The following is a 21,943-nucleotide window of genomic DNA, read 5'->3' as shown; positions in this document are numbered from 1 at the left end:
TTGTTTTTTTCTTTTTCTCTTTTTCTCTTCCCTTCTTGCCTGTATTTTCACACGTTCTCTTTGAAGTTCGACGGTTAGGGTTATAAACATTCTTTTAATTGTTTTGCTTTTTTATACTTTTGTTGTTCAAAATGCTTTCCTTTGCAAATTGTTTATTAAAATATGATCGCGCATTATATATATATGTATATATCATTCTTTCAATTTCGTTAATATATGTTCTCTCAATATAACAAACATATCCTTATTTTATGCGCTTTGCCTTTTTTTTTCATCAAACATAGGTATGTAATCTATACATATATATATACACATATATGTACATTACAATGCAACAACACGTAAGTTAAAAAAAATATATTAATTTTTTTAACTATTACTAGGTGACAAATACCAAAAGTTATTTATCAAAACTTGCATATGAAACAAGAACTTTTATTTAATTAAACTTCGATTCATTTTTTGAGAACCAAACATATATGTTTCATCAATTATATGTAAACACAACAGATGAAAACTTAAAAAAAAAGGGTGTATTTTATATGTAATATATGGAAATGAAGCTATTTTCTTTTCTTCAAATTCGTCATAAATAAAAAAGATAATATAAAATAAAAAAAAAAAAAAAGTGTGAAACTTTTTAAGGAATTTTTATTCTCCATAAAGTTTTATATAACAATTCACATTTGTGCTACGTTTTTTTCGTTCATTTGTTTGTTTTTTATTATCTTTTATTTTGCTATATGTTAGTTCATTTAGCTATATGCAGATGTAGTTCGCTACATGCATATTTGTTTTGTTTTATTTTTATTCTTTTTTCAATGTACCATACAAGAATATCTAAGCATCTTACTTATATGAACAAATGAAAAAAAAAAAAAAAATTCAACGAGTTTCCTTTCCTTTCCTTTTTTTTTTTTTTTTTTTTTTTTTCATTATTTCTTTTGATACTTTAGTAACCTAAGTACACCCTTATATGAGCCATAATTTAGTAAAAACAAAAAGAAAAAAAAGCTTTTCATATCTTTTTATTTTTTTGCTATTTTTACAGTAATTTACATAAGAATGTATATTTGTAATATGCTTTTTATATCATTATGAAATATAAGACTATTGCGACAAGCCCAGGTTCAAGATATAAAAAGGTAAAAGCAAGTATGTGCTGGCATTTTGTCAAAATTCTTTTTCACGTATCAGCCATTTTTTTTTTTTTTTTTTTCTATTAACTTCTTCCTTATGTGAGAATTTGTTTTTTTTATTTTATTTTGTTTTTGTGCATATAACGCACATATATGAAGTATAATACTGCAATATGCAAGATTCTTTTTCTTGAAATTTGTACACAGACAAAAATGAAATAAAAGACGTATCACTTGCCACGAACTTACTTACAACGTATCGCTTACAACGTATTCCTGACAACGTATTACTTATCAGTTATATATTAATTTTTCCTACTTAAGAGATGATTAAACTTTTAATAATTCATATATTAATATATTTTCTATTAATTACGAACGTATTGTCTTTTCAAAATTCACAAAAAGGAAAAGTTTATAATGTAACAAAAATCAGCTCGAAAAGTTATGCTACGTGGACAAATGCAGATAACAAAAAAAGTGTAAAATTATTTTATTCCTTAAAGAAAAATAATAGAACAAATAATAGCACACAAAAATATCAAATTAATGCTTCTTTAAAGGAAAAAATTAATTTAATATTTCATGGAGAAAGTGATATAACAATGTTAGACAAGCTTATAGCCTCCACTAGTTATATTCTTCCTTTTATGGATGCTATTCAAGTATAGTTCTTACGAGGAGGGGGGGGGAGTTTATATAATTATTGTTTTTCCTTTTTTTTTCCTTATTTTTTCCATATTTTTTCCTTATTTTTTTCCTTATTTTTTTCCATATTTTTTTCCTTATTTTTTTCCTTATTTTTTTCCATATTTTTTCCTTATTTTTTTCCATATTTTTTTCCTTTTTCTTATCCTCTTTTTTTTCCTTTTTCATATCCCTTTATTTTCAAAAATTTCTGCCTGTTAATAATATTTCCAGTATGTTTTATAATTGCTTGGGGTTATATTATTTTTTGATCGTGCTGTTTTGATGTACTCGGAATATTTTCTGTATTTCCTGATTTGCCAGGATTTATTTGTTTACTCCTTTTTGTTCACCTGCCCCCATATCTGATATCATTTAACATTTAATGTTTCATTTTTCCTTTTAAACAAATACAGGCCTTCGTCATGCCACTCATAAACATCCTTCCAATTTCTCTACACAAGTAAAATACAATTTTTATATATGCCCAAATTTATACGTAAAATTTTTACAGTTTTGTAATTCGTCAACAATGTCGAAATGGATAAATGGGGATATACGGAAATTTCATAAATCTGAAGAGTGTAATGTGCGTTTTTCACATGACTAATATACTCCCATTTTTTTTTTTTTTTTTTTTTTTTTTTTTTTTTATCAAAATGCTTATTTCTTTATCCCCTTTTCAGATATTTATTCCAAATTGAGAAAATAAACCAGATATACTCCTCCATTCCGTTTTTATCATTTGTTACATTTATGGGTTTATATTTCTTTTTCGTTAAGGAAAATAAATTCAAATTTCATTATTTTATTAGGTATCATCACATGCAGGTAACTACACTTTACTTGACAATAAATTAATATATATATTCACTTGGTTATCAAGTCCGTATACACAAGCGCAAAAACATTACTTCGTGTTCACACCAAAAAAAGAAATTCCTGTTAAGTTGTATTTTTACGTGCATATATGTATTTATGTATATATATATATATATATATATATATATATATATATATATATATATACATACATGTATGTGTTTTTCTTTATTTTGCCCCCTCCCTCCCCCTTTTTAACAGAGCCTCATATTATCCATGTTCGGTTATGCATTAGCATTATTTTACTTCCGAGTTTTTCCATATTCTTATAATGACACAGATATCTTTAACTTAACAATATTATATTCTACTATGTCTATTTACTTTGGTTCCTTAATTATTCCTTTCATCGCATCTTTGCTTGGATAGTAAGATCATCATCATCAAAAATGAAAACTCCATTTCTTTACACAATCCATCATATTTGTCATATGTACCGTATGTATCATATGTATCATATGCATCATATGTATCATATCTTTTCATATCCTTTCTTTTCATTTTAACATTATCATTTAATTCATTTTTTTTCATTTTCTAAATACAAATATGGTTTTTCAACGAACTATAACCCTATTGCATTGGATATATACCGCAGTCTCCACCGAATTCACATAAAATATTTAAAATAAATATTTTTTGCTATTTATTTTTTTTACTTATTTTTCATTATTTTCATTGTTTATCATTAATTTTCATCATTTTTTTAATCTTCTGTCCTGTTCGTATTTAGTTACTCCTAATTACTTCTTGTATTCACTTTTATGCACTATCGTGTGCAAATGTTCATATATGGTCACACACTTACATATATGCATGTATATTTTCCTTTTTTTGTAGTTACATTGAAATTCCCGTCATATCAGAAGCCATTAAATTGCACATAGGTGAAAAGAAAACACATATCGAGGATATATAAATTTGTTCTACCATTTGTCAGTTCTCCTGTATTCAAGTGGTTCATAGTGTACAAGGAGCATTCGCCTGGTGACCATGTATTACTTCTGCCATCACAATCGTAGCAGTTACATTTACCATTAGTCCTATCAATAGTACTACTACAGCTACTGCTACTGCTGCTTCTACCGCTTCTACTGCTACTACAGTTAATAATATTCCCTTCACTAACAAGACTTCTATTATTATTGTTATTATTTTTTTTTTTTGCCACCCCCCTAATTTTAATTTATAACATAGAATTATATTTTCAAAATTATTTATGAATTATGAAATATGAAAAAAAAAAAAAAATATTACTAGGATATTCACGCATATCACATTATTTTATTAACACAATTTTGGAAAAAAATATATTAAAAAAAAAAAATAAAATAAAAAAGATATAAGACTAAGTTAAATGATACTACCACATATAAACATATTATTACAAACAACCCATTGTCATACAACCACAGAAAAGGACAAATTTATTTGGATAAAATTGAATTGTTCTGTATGGCCTTACGGAAGTACACACGTACCAATGCACGAATATATGGACATACACGTATCTACCAATACATGTATGCCCCTACTGAGCAGACTAACTAACGTAATCCTTCAAGTAGTACACCGATTTTTTATCTGATAACCTTTTTCTTTTCACAGCTATTTCTTCCAATATATTTTTTAAATAATTTGATGGAATATTAAAACTTTTTGTAAAAATGGAAAAGGGTACCCCCTTTTTCCCCTCTTTTTCAAATATTTTAAACATACTAATTTTTGTTTTATCTAAATCAAAAACTTGCATTTTTTTAGCTTGTTTTAATTTTTGCTTTGACGCAGAAGATGAAACTAAGTTGTTGTCACTTTCGAAAAGCATTCTTTTGTTATTATTACTAGTAGTAGTGATAGTCGTAGTACTACTATTATTTTTAAGATATTTATTATCTTTATTATTTTCATTCTTTATATTATCATCAGTTGTATAATACTTAAATAATGTTTGTGTAGAATCTATATTTTCTTCATTTCTTGTTTCTATAATGGTAAACCTATTTTTTTTTACATTCGTGTTATAATGTCTTTCCTTTAAAACTAAAGAATAATCCTCATCTAATATTGGTAAGAAGGAATAAGTATGTTCACAATTTTTTATAATATCTGCACATATAACATAATCCACTTCTTTATTCCTCTCTGTTGATTCCTTTACAGGATTATTTATATTAATTTTACCTTTGCTCTGATTTGAATTTTCATATGTTGTATCACTCGCATTGCTATTTGACTGGTTTGTACTCTTACTTGGTTTTAACGACACTTTATTTTGTTTTAATATATAAGTATTAACCGTATTGTTTTTATTACATGTTAATTTTTTTACTTTATCACTATCATCCTTCTGAATATATAACGTGGAAATTTCACTATTGTTATTTTGTTCAAATAAACCCACAATATCCTTATGATTATAATTTAGCCATTTATTTGACACAAATTTTGGTACCTTTATCAGCTTTATGTTTTTGTTTTTCAAAAATGCTTTTGACAATCCATCGCTCTCTTTCGCACTTGTCATTTTGTATCCTTATTTTGCGTTACGTTGCATTGCTGTCCTTTCCCTTACTTTTATTTATTTTGCTATACTTTGCTTTATTTTGCTATTCTTCGCTATACTTTGCTTTATTTTGCTATTCTTTGCTATACTTTGCTTTATTTTGCTATTCTTCGCTATACTTTGCTTTATTTTGCTATTCTTCGCTATACTTTGCTTTATTTTGCTATTCTTCGCTATACTTTGCTTTATTTTGCTGTATCTTTCTTTATTTTTCTATATTTTGATTTCTTGACCTGACAAAATGATGGTTGTGTTGATACAGAAAAGATATAGTATGCAAATTAAACAAAATGGACTTGCTTACTTCTCTTCCTTAAAAATATGGAATGGAAGCAAAGAAAAATGTACCTTTTAGCGCAATCAAAACAAAAAAAGTAAAATGAAATAAAAAATGAAATAAAAAATGAAATAAAAAATGAAATAAAAAATGAAATAAAATAATAATGTATACGGCTCGTGTACTGCTCTAACAGCTACGTATGCTTTACGATAAGAACATTTTAATTTTCCTTTGCATTATTCAATGGACAATATGCATACATATATGCGTTTTTTGTACGCAGGTGTGTATATGAATGTAGCTATGTGCTACATATGAGATATACAAAAAATTTCGTATATTTTTTTTATATCCAAACAGACAAATATTAACCTTAACAAAAAGGAAGTTTAAGAATATCATCTAGTCCAAATTATATTATTTTTACGTACTTTATAATACTGCTGAGGGAAGTACATTTTTTATATTTTGAAAAAGTAAAAAAAAAAAAAAAAAAAAATTGTTCAAATATTAATTGGCAATGTTAATGTTTTATAAAAAATTTTCTTTTTTCTTTTTACGCGGGATAGTGCTATAAATATATACATTATACTGTTTCTTTTTTCAAAAAAATAAAAAATAAAACAAAAAAAAAAAATATAATAACATAAAATAAACAAGTGTACGAAATAACAAATGAATTTCCTTTCATTAAATGAAACATGGAATTTTGCATAGCACAATTTTTTGAAGTTTATTTAAGGAAAAGGTATGGCCTAACATGCATACTTGTACGCGTACAATAAACATGTACTCCCATATATAAATATGTACGTACATATACCCATGCCCAAACACCCTACACAATGCTTATTTATGTACATATATTATTAAATGTATATACAATATATACATGGATAATAAAAGAATCCTGAAGCAGTAAAATTTTAATAATATGCTCATTACAGTCATTCGGAAATTTTACACCACTCAAAAAATTGTACGAAAAAAAGGTTAATGCTGCTTAAAAATATGAATAAAAAATTGTTAAAAGAAAAAAAGGTTTACCTTGAGGTGACTTACATGTACATATATGTACATGTTTGTATGTGTGGATACATGGACATTTGTAAGTATTTATTTACGAACTTTTATATATTTATGCACATTAGGATGTTTGCATTAATACAAATTGAAAACTCTTCCATTAAAAATTTTAAAAAAGGCATAAAATGTTAAGGAAGTTTGAATTTAAAAGAGTTTCACAAAAATATATACAAGTGTAGGTATATATGTACATGTACAAGTGTAGGTATATATGTACATGTACAAGTGTAGGTATATATGTACATGTACAAGTGTAGGTATATATGTACATGTACAAGTGTAGGTATATATGTACATGTACAAGTGTGGTATATATGTACATGTACAAGTGTGGGTATATATGTACATGTACAAGTGTGGGTATATATGTACATGTACAAGTGTAGGTATATATGTACATATACAAGTGTAGGTATATATGTACATGTATAGGTTTTTGCACAAGGTCATGTATACGTACAAGTTCATGTATATATGTTAAAGGAAAAGATACTAAATATTATTAACACATTAAAATAGGTATAACTTAATCAAGACATATATTAACAAGTACGTAGACAAGTGCATTCGATACGTACTTCTTTGTTCAGCGTACGAATTTCGTCAGTTGGTCATATATGTTTGTTCATATTATTAATACATATTTGTGCACGTTCAAGCATACGTACATACATACATATATACATGTATATACACATATATATTTATACATATATTCATTTGTTTATCTATTTGCTTATTTATCCATTTGTTTATTTACATATATTTTTTTTTTTTTTTCTTCTCTTTCGCATGCCTCTTTATAGATCTAATATCCAAAAGATGTTTAATTTGACCGAATTCTTTAGTTTCTGCCTGAACAGTACATACATTTTTTTTTTTTTTTTTTTTTTTTAATTTACGTCATAATTCTCTCTACACGTGAGTGTATTATTTTAATTATGAATCAGCGCGCCATGCTTGGTTGCACTATGCTTAACTTCACGAAATCATGGACGTACAAACGACATTCTGGTTCATGTCAAAAACGCAGAAATTCGGAATAGACTCATGTTGCTTTGATACAAATTTTCGAATTTCCTGTGCAGTTACACCACCCATGATTGAGCAGGACGGAGAAAAGGTAACCTTGTACGTTTTGGAAATTTCTCTTAAATTTTGCTTATTATTTGGTAATTTATAATTATTACAGAAGTTATAAAATTCCTGTTCATCAATTTCTTTATTGTCTTTATTGAATTTTTTATGTTCCTCAAACAATATTAAGGCAAAAATAAGGAAAATTATTTTATTTGTTTTCTTATCAAAATTTTCAAAAGGTACTTTTAAAAAATGAGACAATTTACAGTAATTTATTTCAATACAGGTTTGTTTGTTTTTTTCATCATCCTTACTTTTTTCGTAATAACTTTCATCACTCTTCTTATTGCTACTGTTAACTACATTACTGTTTGTTTTCATTTTATAATACGATTCCTCAATTACATGATTTCCAAAGTCTGAAAATAAAAAAGCAAATTTCCCATTGCACATAGGTGCAAAGAAACCAATATTTTTTTGATGGCATAACTCATTTATATTTATTAATTTATATAAAGGGTACTCTTCACAGGAAATACATACCGAAGTGTAGTTAGCTATATACTCTTCTATTGCCACACATTGTTCTTTTTCTTCATATTTTATATCCTCTTCTTTTTTATATATTAATTCTTTCTCAAGAATAATCTTATCATTTGAAATATCCATTCGTCCAATATAAGCCTTAATATCTATTAACTGATTTATACTTTTTAATTCTTTAAAAATAGATAAACAAACATAATTATTTATATCAAGTTCGTTCAGAAAAAAAATATTTTCTATCATTTCCTCATCAACAATGTTGTCATCAATTATGGTTAAATTTATGCCATTCAAAATAAGATTTTTACATATTTCAATATTTATACCACTTAATCCAATGATTAACACACTGGATTTCAACATACGGTTTTGTGCCTTCACACCCCATAACCTCAACTGACGATCGTAAATTTTTTCCTTCTCCCATTCCTCATTATTTCCCATTGCTATGAATAGTATATATTGTATATATTTATATCTATCTATATGTATTCACCCAAACAAACGCACACACATAAAAGCATACACAAGGGTGCACATATATATATATATATATATATATATATATATATATATATATATGTAGTTCTCTTAAAATATTACTAAAAATAAAATGAAAAGAGGAAATACATAAGTACAAAGCGATACGATAATAAAAATTAATTCAATTACTTAAGCAGCCGCTTATGGGCGTGCGTGTGTATGAATATGTATGAGACAAAATACAAGCGGAATGTTATAAAACGGGAGAACTTAAAAAAAAAAAAAATAATAATAAATTTTTTTTTTTTAAAGCAATTTATAAATATAAGCACAAAAGCGATAAAAGCAGCAATAAAAAAATTATAATCAAAATATGGACTAACATGTATATGGGAATAAGGTGTAGGTAAATTTATATTAACATAACAGTCAAATGTGAGTCACTAAACTGTAAGTCAAGAAATTAAAATTTCTAAATAGTGAACAATTATAAACTACTTATTATAAATTACAAGCTATAACTTATACATTACAAACTATAAATTATAAACTACTTATTATAAATTACAAGCTATAACTTATACATTACAAACTATAAATTATAAACTACTTATTATAAATTACAAAATTTATATTGAAAATTAAAAAAATACGTTATCGCTACACTAAAATGTTTTATATTTCCTTTTTTTTCTCGTTATCTCAGCTTCAGTTGATCCAGCTATAATGCCTGTTAAATTTTTCCGCTCTTTTTTGCAATTGTTTTTACAATTACTGTGTAATTCTCGCACTCATACATATTTTTACTTTGTACTTTTTTTACATTTATGTATTTTTTTTTTTTTTTTTTTATTACTGCTAAGAAACTGTGAAACTGCTCAATTGCAAAAAAGGGCACGCACTCCTGTTGTTATAGCTGCTTCTGCTACTGCTTCTGCTTCTGCTACTGCTTCTGCTTCTGCTTCTGCTTCTGCTTCTGCTACTGCTTCTGCTACTGCTTCTGCTACTACTGCTACTGCTGCTACTACTGCTATTGCTTCTGCTTCTGCCACTACTGCTACTGCTGCTACTACTGCTGCTACTGCTACTACTGCTGCTACTGCTACTACTGCTGCTACTGCTACTACTGCTGTGCATAATAATAGATGCTTTTACTTTGCTTTACATTTTCGTAAACATCCTACGGTTTGTTACATGAACGGGTAAATGAACATATAATGAATATATATACAGGCAGTATGAGTCATCTAAAGCTGAGGCCCCCAATATTCCTATGTATCCAAATGGCACTTACTTCTTTTAACAGTTCCCATTGTGCTTTTCTTAAGTCCTTCCATGCGATAGCATATATATGTATATACAAAGAATTTTCTTTTTCTTTTTATAAAATTTTAGCCATTTGAGTATACTATTAACAAGAGAAGCATATCCCTTTGACATACTACCTATCCCAAGGGCTTCTACTCCATATATATATATATATATATATATATATATATATATTTTTTTTTTTTTTTTTTATTTTATGTATCCTTTTTTGTTGAAGTTATTTTGCCCGATGAGGACAAATTAACAATATTTTTACATTAAAAAAAAAAAAAAGCTTTTAAAAAAGAAAAATATAAAATAAAATGAAATAAAAAAAGTAAATATGGAAACATTATTCAAGGCAAATAAAACTGTAGATAAAGCAAATTTAAGATGTTAATAAAGTACATAAAACATTGAAAAACTAATCTTTTTATACGTGTTATTTGTGTAGGCGCAGAGATAATTCTTACAAGTCATCCTTTCCTGCTTATATAAATACTTTTGAACAGCAAGTAGTATAACATTGTAGTGTTAATAATTTATGGCTACATTAAAACGGAGAAAAAATAAAATAAAATAAAAAAATGAAAAAAAGACATTAAAAATGTGAGATCACAAAAAAAAAAAAAAAAAAAAAAAAAAAAAAGTTTCATTGATCATGTACACACATGCAGATACATATACATATATAGTCATATATAGTCATATATGGGAACAGTATTGATACGTGTGTGGCATTGCCAACCGGGTGACGGTTCATTCCGTCGAGAAAATGGAAGTAACTGAAACTACATCAATATGATTTCGAATCAGTCTGTTAAGGAGATCTTTTTTAACTCATCAAGAATATATTTGTATAATATTTGTTTATCGTCATTTTTTATTGCATGTATTTTACAAAAAATATCAACAATGTATAAGGGGTCTTCATCCTCACGAATGGCTAATGATGCAATTTTATTTTCTGATATTTTTATTTTTGTTTCAAAATAAACAGGCTTTATCTTTACTTTATATAAACCTTTATCAAAACTAAATGGTACGACGGTTGTCTTTTCGCATTTATTATGTTCGTTATGATGAATATAATTCGTATGTTTCTCTTGGTTCGTATGTTTCTCTCGGTTCGTATGTTTCTCTTGGTTCGTATGTTTCTCTTGGTTCGTATGTTTCTCTTGGTTCGTATGTTTCTCTCGGTTCGTATGTTTCTCTCGGTTCGTATGTTTCTCTCGGTTCGTATGTTTCTCTCGGTTCGTATGTTTCTCTCGGTTCGTATGTTTCTCTCGGTTCGTATGTTTCTCTCGGTTCGTATGCTTCACTTGGTTTATATGCTTCGTTTGATTGGTTGGAGGAATTCTGTATGTTAAAAAGTTGTGAACCCTCCTCTTTTCTTCAACCCCTTTTTTAATTCTGTCTACTGTTTTGTCATACCCGTTCGGTAATTCGGACAAGTATATTTTAACATTATCCTTTATGGCAGGCTGGAATTTACACACTTTTTTTAATTCTTCTTCTCTTTCTCTTTCGAGCTCTATTTTTTTTCTTTGCAGTTCTTCCTTATGGTTCATAGCTTTCCAGTATAACATCTTGTTTCTGTCTATGGTGTGTTTCTTATCCCACCTATTGTTACTTATTTCTTTCTCATCCGTATTACATATAATAAAATTGGAATGATCAAAATAATGTGTACCCATAATGGAAATGTTTTCAAAGCGCCCTTCACAGTGGTTCTCATATCGGCCTCCAAAGTGGTCTTCACAACTATTTTTGCTAGTCCCTTCTATAGCAGAATAATTCGAAAGCTTATCTTTATTTCGGATAATTGTCGAGATATTTGCACTGTCATAGTTACTCTTGCCATTTTCTGCATACACGCTGCTATTCTCATATCCTTTGTTAAATGCAAAGAAGTTGTGACTGTACATGTTCATATCTTTTTTCATTATTGAGTTATTTTTTTTCGCTCTGTTCGAATTTAAAGTTGGCTGAAACGTACAATTTACCAATTCTTTTTTTTTTGAATCATTTTGTTTTTCTTGAATTTTTTTCTTCTTTTCATTTTCCCTTGCATTTATTTTAGTTAACCATTTGCGCAGTCGAGTATCTTCTTTTTTTTTTTTTAATAGTAAAAAACTGTCTTTATTGAAATTCTGCTCAATTGAGGCATTCGACATTTTTTCCTCGCCATCGTTATCGTTATCGTCATCATAATTAACATCGTCATCATCATTAACATCGTCATCATCATTAACATCGTCATCATCATTAACATCGTCATCATCATTAACATCATCGTTATCATTAACATCATCGTTATCGTTATCTTTGCCATCCATACCATTTGAAATATTTTTATAAAACATACTGTCATCGTGACTTATGGTAAAATCAGGCACATCATCACTTAATATATTTGCCGAATTATCCAAAGTCGCATTTTTGTTGTTAATTTTTTTTTTTTTTTTTTTTTTTAAACTATTTCCATTAAATTTGTCAGCAATACCTTCCTTCTTTTTTTTAAAATTAAAAAGTATAGTACTTTTATTTTTCATTACATCGTCAAATTTGTTACAACGGTCTTTTAGTACTTCCCAATGTCCATTTGACTGTTGTTTTACCATTTTTTCATTTATCCTGCTGTTAATTATAAACTCTTTTTCTCGTCTTTCTCTATACATATGCAATGTATTTTCATCCACCTCTTTCTTTTCCTCCTGTGCACATGCATCCCATTCTCTAATATCATGAACATCTTCTGATAAAATGTTATCGTTCCTGCTAGTACCATCTCTCGTCATGGCTTCACTAGTTACACCCTCATCTCTCAGTACATTTTTCTTTTGTGCGATCTTATATATGTTCTCTTCACTTCTTGCTTTGCTCAAAAAATAGGTAAAGCACGCATTGTTAGGAATCTCTTTGTCACCCTCATTTGAGTAATAATTTGTTTCATTTTCATCATCATAAGGGATACAATCACTATGTTGATCAACATCTCTCAAAATACATTGCTCATTAACACCACTATAGTTAATACTGTCCAAAAGATTCTTATTAGCAATCCCTTTTTCATATTCTGGATATACATGCAACGTGTCATACGCAATTAAACATTCTCTTTTGATGGTTGAACAACCACCACCATCACCACTGTTTGAATAAATTTCATATTTATCAACCACCCCATTAGCATCCTCTTCCAAATAATCTCTTACCATATCTTCTTTATTACATATGCCTTTTTTCATATTCTCCTTGGATTTAATACCCTTTTCCAGTTTAACTAATTCATGTTCATCCGTGAAATAATTTGTGCTTGAATACTCCTTCAACATGTTATGAGTACTTTGCCCATTTGTGTATCCATTACGTTTATGATTAGCACAAGAAGTAATGGAAGTAGACAAATAGGGAGCACTAACCGAAGTGGAAGTAGTAGCCACAGCTGGAGCAGTTGTCACACAAGGAGCACTAATCAAAGTCTCTATCGTATCACTTGCTCGTACTTCTTCCCTGTCTGCTTCTTGTACGCCATTTTCATTGTTCACCCCATCATCTAGCCAGTTCATGCTATAAGGGGAAATCAACGTATTACCTCCCTTATTACTACTACTACTACTGCTACTATCCCTTTGAATGCAGCACTTATGATTCTCTTTATTTCTATTTAAACCATCAAAATATGCTTCGCTACCATTGGTTATATGATCGACCCCAACGTAACATTCACCATTAGTGTTATTCTGTGGACTAGCACAATTTCTATTTAACTTTAGGTTAGTGTTCTCGTTATTGCTATACGTGTTATTATCCTCCTCCGCTAATTCACCTGATCCGTCAAAATATTCTTCCTCATTTTTCATGAAATATTGGTCACAATTTTTTTTATTCTGTACATCACTATTGCCTGACTTGTTCAGGTGAATTTTATTTTTTCTAAAAAATTTTTTTTTTCCATCATATTTGTCATATCGTTCATTTCTTTCAATTTTGTCAATTATACCTGTTTTTCTATCACCATCGTAATGATCACACCCGTCAAAATCGTCAGACACGTTAGATCCATCACACACCGTGTTACCGCTTACCACTTTGGCACAACTCCTTTCATAAGGGTTCGTGTTATGGTCGTCTTCGTTCGCCAGTTTAGGGGAACCTGCCCTTTTCACTTGAGCAGAATTTATTTTTTCACAAGCAATACCTTTTGTATGTCCCTTGCCCATGGTATTATTGAATTTTGGTACAAATAAATATTCTCCATTTATTTTTATTCTATTCATATCCTCTTTAAAAATTGAGTTACTATTATATCCGGCATTGTTTTTATTACGCTCGCATTTCTTTCTTTTATCAACGAGGTTTCCCCTCTCTTTTACATTTTGAAAAAATGCATCCTTTTTATTTTCACTTAATTTTTGTCCTTTTGTATGTACACCATTTTCATTAGAATATTTTTTTAAATTATATATATTTTTTTTTTTGATGGGAGAGCAATAATATGATGACATAGTTCCCTCTTCACTAATAGATAAAACTTTTTGCTTACTACATTCAAATGGCGCAGCCCATTTTTTTTTTTTTTTTTTTTTCTCTATTTGTATCTGATAAATGATAATTTGTCAGCTTTTCTTCAGACCATGTGTAAGAATTAAATGATGACAAATTGTTATCATAACTTATATCAGCTAAAACATCATTTTCATTTGAATAGACACAATTGTTATACGCTTCCCCTAAATAATTATCCAGAATGTTCTTATTAAGTTGCTTCTTTATATTCAAATCATCATATGTTTTCTCGTTTGTAAGCAGCTTTGTGCTGTTTAAAAATTTATTTACCTTTTTTTTTTCCTTTCTGTTACTGTTAATAGTAATATGTCTTCCGCATGCGGTTGAAGTGGATCCTTGTGCATTGTTTGCATCATTTGGGATGTTTGCATCGTTTAAATTGTTTGCGGCGTTTTCTTCTTCTGCATCTTCTGCACTGGACTTTCCAAATTTTACGCCTTCAATGACGGCATCATTGTCATCCTCATCATAAATGCTCTTCTTCACACTGCGGGGCATGCCTCTCTTCGTAGTGTTGCTCGTGTATGTACTCATACCTTCATTCTTGTTATTCTTACCACAGCTTATGCCGCTACGTATATCATGTCCAAAACGTTCAATTCCGCATTTTCCTTTACTCCTTTTTCGCTCCTCGGTACTTTTATGTAAACTACTTCTCACCATGTGGTCATCTACACTATCCAGACTAGTTGTATCACCCGCATATGAACTTCCTACGCATTTATTCTTCCTTCCATTATTTAGTTTTTCATCCTCATCAATGTAAGATTTAATATCCTTTCCACATTTTGTGTTTCTTTCTAAAACTTTTTCATAACTTGAAGAGCTTGTCTTTATTTCATTGAGTGTATAACTATCTTCTTCATTTTTTTGTATTTTCTTTTTATTGTTCTCCTTAGAAATTTTGTTAACTTCGCTTAGTTCTCTTTCCCTACTCACATTAGTATGCAGTGTCTTTCGAATAGCGTATTCGATCTTCTTTCTATATTCTTTTGCTCCTTCCTTCTGTTCCCTACCTGATTTGATGCAATTTGTTTTAATTTCCAAGTTTTCATTTTCGTTCTCCTTAAAAAAGGCATTACCTCCTTCTGCTTCTTCGTAGCCCTCACCGTGTTTTGTATCAATTACATTAACACAGTCACCCCATCCACTGGTCAGGCTGCTCCTAGTCAGACTACTACTCGTGAAGCTGCTATTAGCCAAGCTGCTATTAGCCAAGCTGCTATTAGCCAAACTGCTACTAACCAAACTGCTGCTAACCAAAGTGCTATCCATAAAATCGTGGAGGAAGGTCATCTTTCCATTTTCGGATACTTCCCCTGTAAATATAAGACGCTCCTTTAAGATAAATTCTTTAAAGTAAAAATAAAACTTATTTATTTTCCTAATTATATTGGTTACTTCGTTTTTTATGATGCATTTTGTATTTCCCTCATTGTAGTTATTAGTACTCTGTTGTTCTTTTTTCTCTTTTTGTTCTTTTTTCTCTTTTTGCTCTTTTTTCTCTTTTTGTTCTTTTTTCTCTTTTTGTTCTTTTTTCTCTTTTTGTTCTTTTGGTTCTCTTTTTTCTCCTTCTTCTTTTCCTTCTGTTGTACTATTTTCCTTTCTATCACTCATTAATAAAAATACAAAATCAATCAATTCATCCTCTGGTATAATATTTCTTTTCTTGTCTAATAACAAATTATATACTTTCTCTACAAATCGATCATTTACATTATTTATTAATTCTAAATCAAAACGTTCTTTCTTGTAAACTTTTATTTTTTTTATGTCTATTAAAACACCTAAATCTAGGAACACCTTTTTTAGAGGCCCCATTTTGCACATGTAACTGTTTGTTCTTCGTACGCAGTTGCTATTAGGCCGTGTTACTTTCTCCCCTTTCCTACCACTCCTATTACGTTTCCTATTTAAACTACATCCATATCTACTACTATTACTACTGCTACTCCCCTTTCCACTACTTCTTTGTCCACTACAACTACGACATCTACTCATAATTTCTTTATCGGATATAGCACGAGCGCCTCATGCACAAGGGTGTGCACCTGGGAAATACAACACAAAGAGATTAGCAAGAAAGAGATAATAGTTGTCCCAATGGATAATGCTATCTTCCTATCTTTCTTTGTATTTCCAGCCTCAATGTGGTTGAAGCTACTAATAATTATTACAATATCTTGCCATTTAATAGGGCCAATTTTTTTTTTTTTTTTTTTTTTTTTAATACTACTATGCCGCATTAAAAAACTTTAAACATACACTTCCTCTACCTCACCCGGTAGGAAAGAATACGTTATACATAGAATATTTTATTTTTACTCTTTAATAAGGTCTGAGCGAAAATTTATCAAGTAGAAGGGGATGGGATTGAGAGGAGGAAACTAACGAAAGAAATAAAACTTAGTTCGAGTATACTGTGCTCACCTTTTCCGAAGTTGATAAAATGGAAAAAACAGGAAAAAGGGAGAGATGAGGAAAAAAAAAGAAAAAAGGGAAAAAACTCTGCTGTGCCATGAATTTACTCCGTAAGACATAGTTGCACTACATTCACGTTATATGTACATAATTTTTTTTTTTTTTTTTTTTTCTCATTTTTCAAACACATAACGAATATATAACGAACATATGACGAATACATGACGAACTAGTTCACACGCAAAAATAAGGAGTAATTTCTCAGTGCTAATAATAACACATTTGTAATCCACATTTTCCTTCAAGGTATTTTTTTTTCCTCTTTCCTTATGCAATTTTAGGACGCATTTTTATTGTTTTGTTTGTATAAGGTACGTGCGTATGTTTTGCATTTTGTGTGTGTGTTGGGGAAGGGATAAGCACTCCTCTAACTAAATCCCCTTTTACATTTTGGGTCATATATAATAATAAGGACGCGTAGAAAGTACTAATACAGTGCATTATAACAAAAAAAAAAAAAAAAAAAATAAACACGCCATGAAAGGATAAGAGTTATATTATATATATATATATATATATATATGTATAAGTATATATATGTACATATATACACATATATATGTAGTTCAACGAGTAACATCTTAGCAACATCTTAGCGCGCAACTGCTAAAAAAATTTGTAGGTTTATTGAGTTTTATTTCGAATGTATTTACAAAAGTATCATTCCGTTATGCATTGTTCATGTGTTTGTACACAGGTACAGGGGCCTTCCTGAAGAAACGAGGGATTATCCATATGTTTCATGATGTTCACGTTTATCATATTTTTACGGTATGTATGTTTTTGATATGCATATTTATGATATGTTTATGATATTTTTTGGGTAATTTTTAAGGCAAATTTTCTTTTTTTTTTTTTTTTTTTTTTACCTAAAAAATGGAGGCACTCTTATGTACACCTCTTCTTATATCATAAGAAATATATTTCTATAACAACATTTTCCATTCTTTTTAAAAATTGTTTCGATTTAGACTTTATCCAAAGCCCTAACTCACTGCATCCTCACCATTTTTTATTATTCCGCGTAAAAATAAGTCATTTACAAGTCGCACACATACAAATGTTATTATATACAATACATACGCGTAGGTATACACACATACAAATACAAAAACAAATTCAAATGCAAATACAAATACAAATAAAAATACATATAAAAATACAAATAAAAATACAGTTTAAAATACAATTAAAAATATAAATACAAATAAAAATACAAATAAAAATACAAATACAAATAAAAATACAAATAAAAATACAAATAAAAATACAAATAAAAATACAAATACAAATAAAAATACAAATAAAAATACAAATAAAAATACAAATACAAATACAAATAAAAATACAAATAAAAATACGGGTATTCAAATAGGTATATACCTCTCTACTATGCATCTAAAAAAGGTGGCTAGCTGTTATTGATAAAATAAAGGACATGAATGAATGAATGAAAAAAAAAAAAAAAAAAAGGGCAAAAAAATGTACCATTTCTGCTTTATCACCTTTATGCTCCTCTTTTCCTTTCACATTTGGGGACCCCATTGATCTCCTCAAGTCTTTTCATATTTTATCTCTTTTCAATTTTATCTCCTTTCAATTTTATCTCCTTTCAATTTTACCTCCTTTCAATTTTACCTCCTTTCACATTTATTTTTTTACTCCAACTAGTGTGTTGTTATGAAATTTAATTATCAGAAAAACGCGAGTTCGGCTACGCCCTTTTTATTTGTCACTTAAGGCAAACAAGAACAATAAATTTGAAAAATTTTTTAATTTGTTTTTTCAAGTAATACTCTATTCAAAATATTATTAAAGCGTTGAGCCATATCCTTCCATATATCTACTTTTATTTTCTATTTAATTTTTATACATACTACATTGAGCTTAATTTTTTTTATTTTTCCTTGTGGAAGCGTTATACTGAGTGCAACATATTTAAGAATACAGTAGAGGGGGAGGGGTCAAAGCATTACTAAAATGTATAATGTCAAGTTCCGTTACTGCTTCATTATTTTTGTAAAAAGCGGTGTACATATAATGTATGCATAGTGAGCATGTACAGATAATGAACTAATTTTGTATTTACTTATGTCAGTATTAATATATATGCATATCTATATTTATGTATTTATTTATATATACACATGCTGCAATATAGCAGTATATTTTTAAAATGGCACTACTCTTCATCCGTACATAGTATTTGCTTATTTTTACCTTTTTTTAATAAGCGCTTTTTTATTCCATTTTGTTTATTCCATTTTGTTTATTCCATTTTGTTTATTCCATTTTGTTTATTCTATTTTTTTTATTTCATACTTTTTTTACTTCATTCTTTTTTTATTTCATTTTTTCTTTTATTTAATATTCATTTTATTTATTCTTTTTATTTATTCATTTTATTTATTCATTTTATTTATTCATTTTATTTATTTATGTAATTTATTTATGTAATTTATTTTTTTTAAATACGTATGAATGAACAATTTTTACATACGTAAAGTGATAATACAAGTAACTGCATAAATGAACAATTAAGTCAAAAAAAGAGTAGTACCTGCAAAAACAAACTCCCAAAACACAGTAACACAATTTTTAATAAACAACTTAAAGTAAAATTTATAATATTCTTTTCATCTTATCCGAAACGAAGTTATAACGTCAACATGGCCCATGGAGCTAGCAGATACAAGAAATCGCGGGCTAAGATGCGTTGGAAGGTAAGAAAAAAAAAACAAAGAAAAAAATAACAAAGCAAAAAATAACAAAGCAAAAAAAATACAAACGAATGACAAATTAAGTTAAAATAGCATGAGAAGCAATAGTGTACAGTATATCCTTACATCTTTGTATACGTGTACAAAAAAGGTTGTCATTTGTGGGGGGAAATTCCTTTTTAAAGTATTACCGTATAAGCATTTATTTCCTCCCCCCCCTCCCCTATATGCATCAGCCTATTTAAGTACACAATGTTATAACACATGAACATGTACATATGTTTATATATATATATATATATATATATGTAATGTCACTTCTCCTTAATATATCACTCCATTTGCTTAAGGACGAATACACAACACTTATGTTTCGTTTCATTGTTATGGGACGGTGTTTCACAGCCGACATATATATTTGGAGCAAATTTTTTTTTAATTATCGTTTCCATATTTATGCAAATATTACATCTTCGCAAATATATACATCTGTCAGTCATATATATATATATATGTAGGTGGGTTAATGTGTATGTATGGTTGTATGGCTGTATGGGTGTACGTATTTAAGTATGTATGTACAACTTTGCGCTATTGTGAAATCTATGTTTTTCTCTGTTAAATCTCAGTGGAAGAAAAAAAGAACCAGACGTTTGCAAAAGAAGAGAAGAAAGATGAGACAAAGGTCAAGGTAAACTTAGCTGATATCAATTTACATTTTGGTTTTAAAAATAAATTAACAAATCATTATTAATAAAGAGGGATATATATATATATATATATTAGTATGAAGCTGCACGAGTGAAAAGAAGATTGACATATGTAAAAATGTTAAGAAGCACTGCTGTGTGTTATATTATTGCATAATCGTACCATGTTATATGTAGTATACATATATGCTAAGTATTTTTTTTTTTTTTTTTTTTTTTTTTTTTTTACGCTTGACATATAATAATGTATTTTTTTTTTTTTTTTTTTATGAACAAGTGTTATTTTTATATATATTTTATGACCATCCCATATTATTTATTTTACACAACGTTTTACGGAAACTTAAACTAATAATTTTAAACATTATTAAAAAAAAAAAAAAGAAAAATATGCAGTTATTATAGAAATGTGAGGGTCAGATGAAGTGAATTATCTTTTGAGAATTAGCTGAAACACTTACGCACTCACACACACACTTACGCACTCACACACACACACACACACACGCACACACGCATACACCTATGCCTTACCACATTTTGGCATATTTAATATATGTAACATATCTAACACATTTGACATATTCAATATATTTAATTTATTTTCGTACACTTTTGCACAATATTATTATTATTTTTTTTTTTATCGAAAAGGGAACGATGTGCTGCACTCGCATCTTTTTCTTGTCTTATCGTGTCAGGTATCACATCATGTCTTTTTTTTTTTTTTTTTTTCCTTCTTTTTTTTTTTATTTTAAAATACGACAAAACTACTTTGATAATGCAAAAGTATAAATGCATTGTTCACAATTTTACATGAACATATGTCTATGTTTGAGTCTTATGTGATAGTAAAATGAAGATGAGTTTTATTACATATTATAAACATGCCGCTTTAACTTAACCAAGCTATATATAATATGCCACTTGTTTGTAATTATACATAAAGAATAGCTAATACGTAATTATATATTCTTTTTTATTAGTTTAAAAATTAGTGCACTATAATGCCTAATGTTTGCCTCCTTTCCTGGCAAAAACAAATCCTTATGAAACGCATTTTGCACCTATAAAAAAGCAGCTAACTGAATGTTATTAGCAAGACGTACCTAGTAAAACGTTGCTGGAAAAACGTAGCTAGTTAAACGTTGCTAGTTAAACATTGCTGGAAAAACGTACCTAGTTAAACATTGCTAGAAAAACGTACCTAGTTAAACATTGCTAGAAAAACGTACCTAGTTAAACATTGCTAGAAAAACGTACCTAGTTAAACATTGCTAGAAAACGTATAGTTAAACATTGCTAGAAAAACGTACCTAGTTAAACATTGCTAGTTAAACAGCTGCTAGTTAAACATTGCTAGTTAAACGTTGCTAGTTAAACGTTGCTAGTTAAACGTTGCTAGT

The 21,943-nt window shown here is 28.5% G+C and overlaps 5 protein-coding genes across 5 annotated transcripts; 2 read left to right on the top strand and 3 right to left on the bottom strand.

Moving 5' to 3' along the window:
* Window positions 1-1,465: 1,465 nt before the first annotated feature.
* On the top strand, window positions 1,466-3,627 carry PmUG01_09053800 (apicoplast import protein Tic20, putative; the record flags this gene model as incomplete). Its single annotated transcript, XM_029005251.1, has 5 exons — window positions 1,466-1,804; window positions 2,243-2,289; window positions 2,513-2,657; window positions 2,910-3,076; window positions 3,549-3,627. The coding sequence occupies 5 exons, from the start codon at window positions 1,466-1,468 to the stop codon at window positions 3,625-3,627; spliced, it is 777 nt and encodes a 258-aa protein (XP_028861858.1).
* Window positions 3,628-4,251: 624 nt separating this feature from the next.
* On the bottom strand, window positions 4,252-5,232 carry PmUG01_09053700 (transcription initiation factor IIF subunit beta, putative; the record flags this gene model as incomplete). The annotated part of the gene is made up of 1 exon (XM_029005250.1): window positions 4,252-5,232. The coding sequence occupies one exon, from the start codon at window positions 5,230-5,232 to the stop codon at window positions 4,252-4,254; it is 981 nt and encodes a 326-aa protein (XP_028861857.1).
* A 2,386-nt stretch (window positions 5,233-7,618) lies between these two features.
* AOS1 (ubiquitin activating enzyme (E1) subunit Aos1, putative) lies at window positions 7,619-8,707 on the bottom strand (the record flags this gene model as incomplete). The annotated part of the gene is made up of 1 exon (XM_029005249.1): window positions 7,619-8,707. One exon carries the CDS (start codon window positions 8,705-8,707, stop codon window positions 7,619-7,621), a length of 1,089 nt encoding a protein of 362 aa, XP_028861856.1.
* Window positions 8,708-10,866: 2,159 nt separating this feature from the next.
* Window positions 10,867-16,627, bottom strand: PmUG01_09053500 (conserved Plasmodium protein, unknown function; the record flags this gene model as incomplete). Its single annotated transcript, XM_029005248.1, is given in 2 exon segments — window positions 10,867-14,625; window positions 14,639-16,627. 2 exon segments carry the CDS (start codon window positions 16,625-16,627, stop codon window positions 10,867-10,869), a joined length of 5,748 nt encoding a protein of 1,915 aa, XP_028861855.1.
* A 3,149-nt stretch (window positions 16,628-19,776) lies between these two features.
* On the top strand, window positions 19,777-20,522 carry RPL41 (60S ribosomal protein L41, putative; the record flags this gene model as incomplete). Its single annotated transcript, XM_029005247.1, has 2 exons — window positions 19,777-19,830; window positions 20,457-20,522. The coding sequence occupies 2 exons, from the start codon at window positions 19,777-19,779 to the stop codon at window positions 20,520-20,522; spliced, it is 120 nt and encodes a 39-aa protein (XP_028861854.1).
* Between the last annotated feature and the right edge of the window lie 1,421 nt (window positions 20,523-21,943).

The sequence above is a fragment of the Plasmodium malariae genome (genome assembly GCF_900090045.1).
Source record: "Plasmodium malariae genome assembly, chromosome: 9".
NCBI classification, from domain to species: Eukaryota; Apicomplexa; class Aconoidasida; order Haemosporida; family Plasmodiidae; genus Plasmodium; species Plasmodium malariae.
Note: the sequence above shows the minus strand (reverse complement) of the source record. Positions and strands in the feature narration are given on the sequence as shown.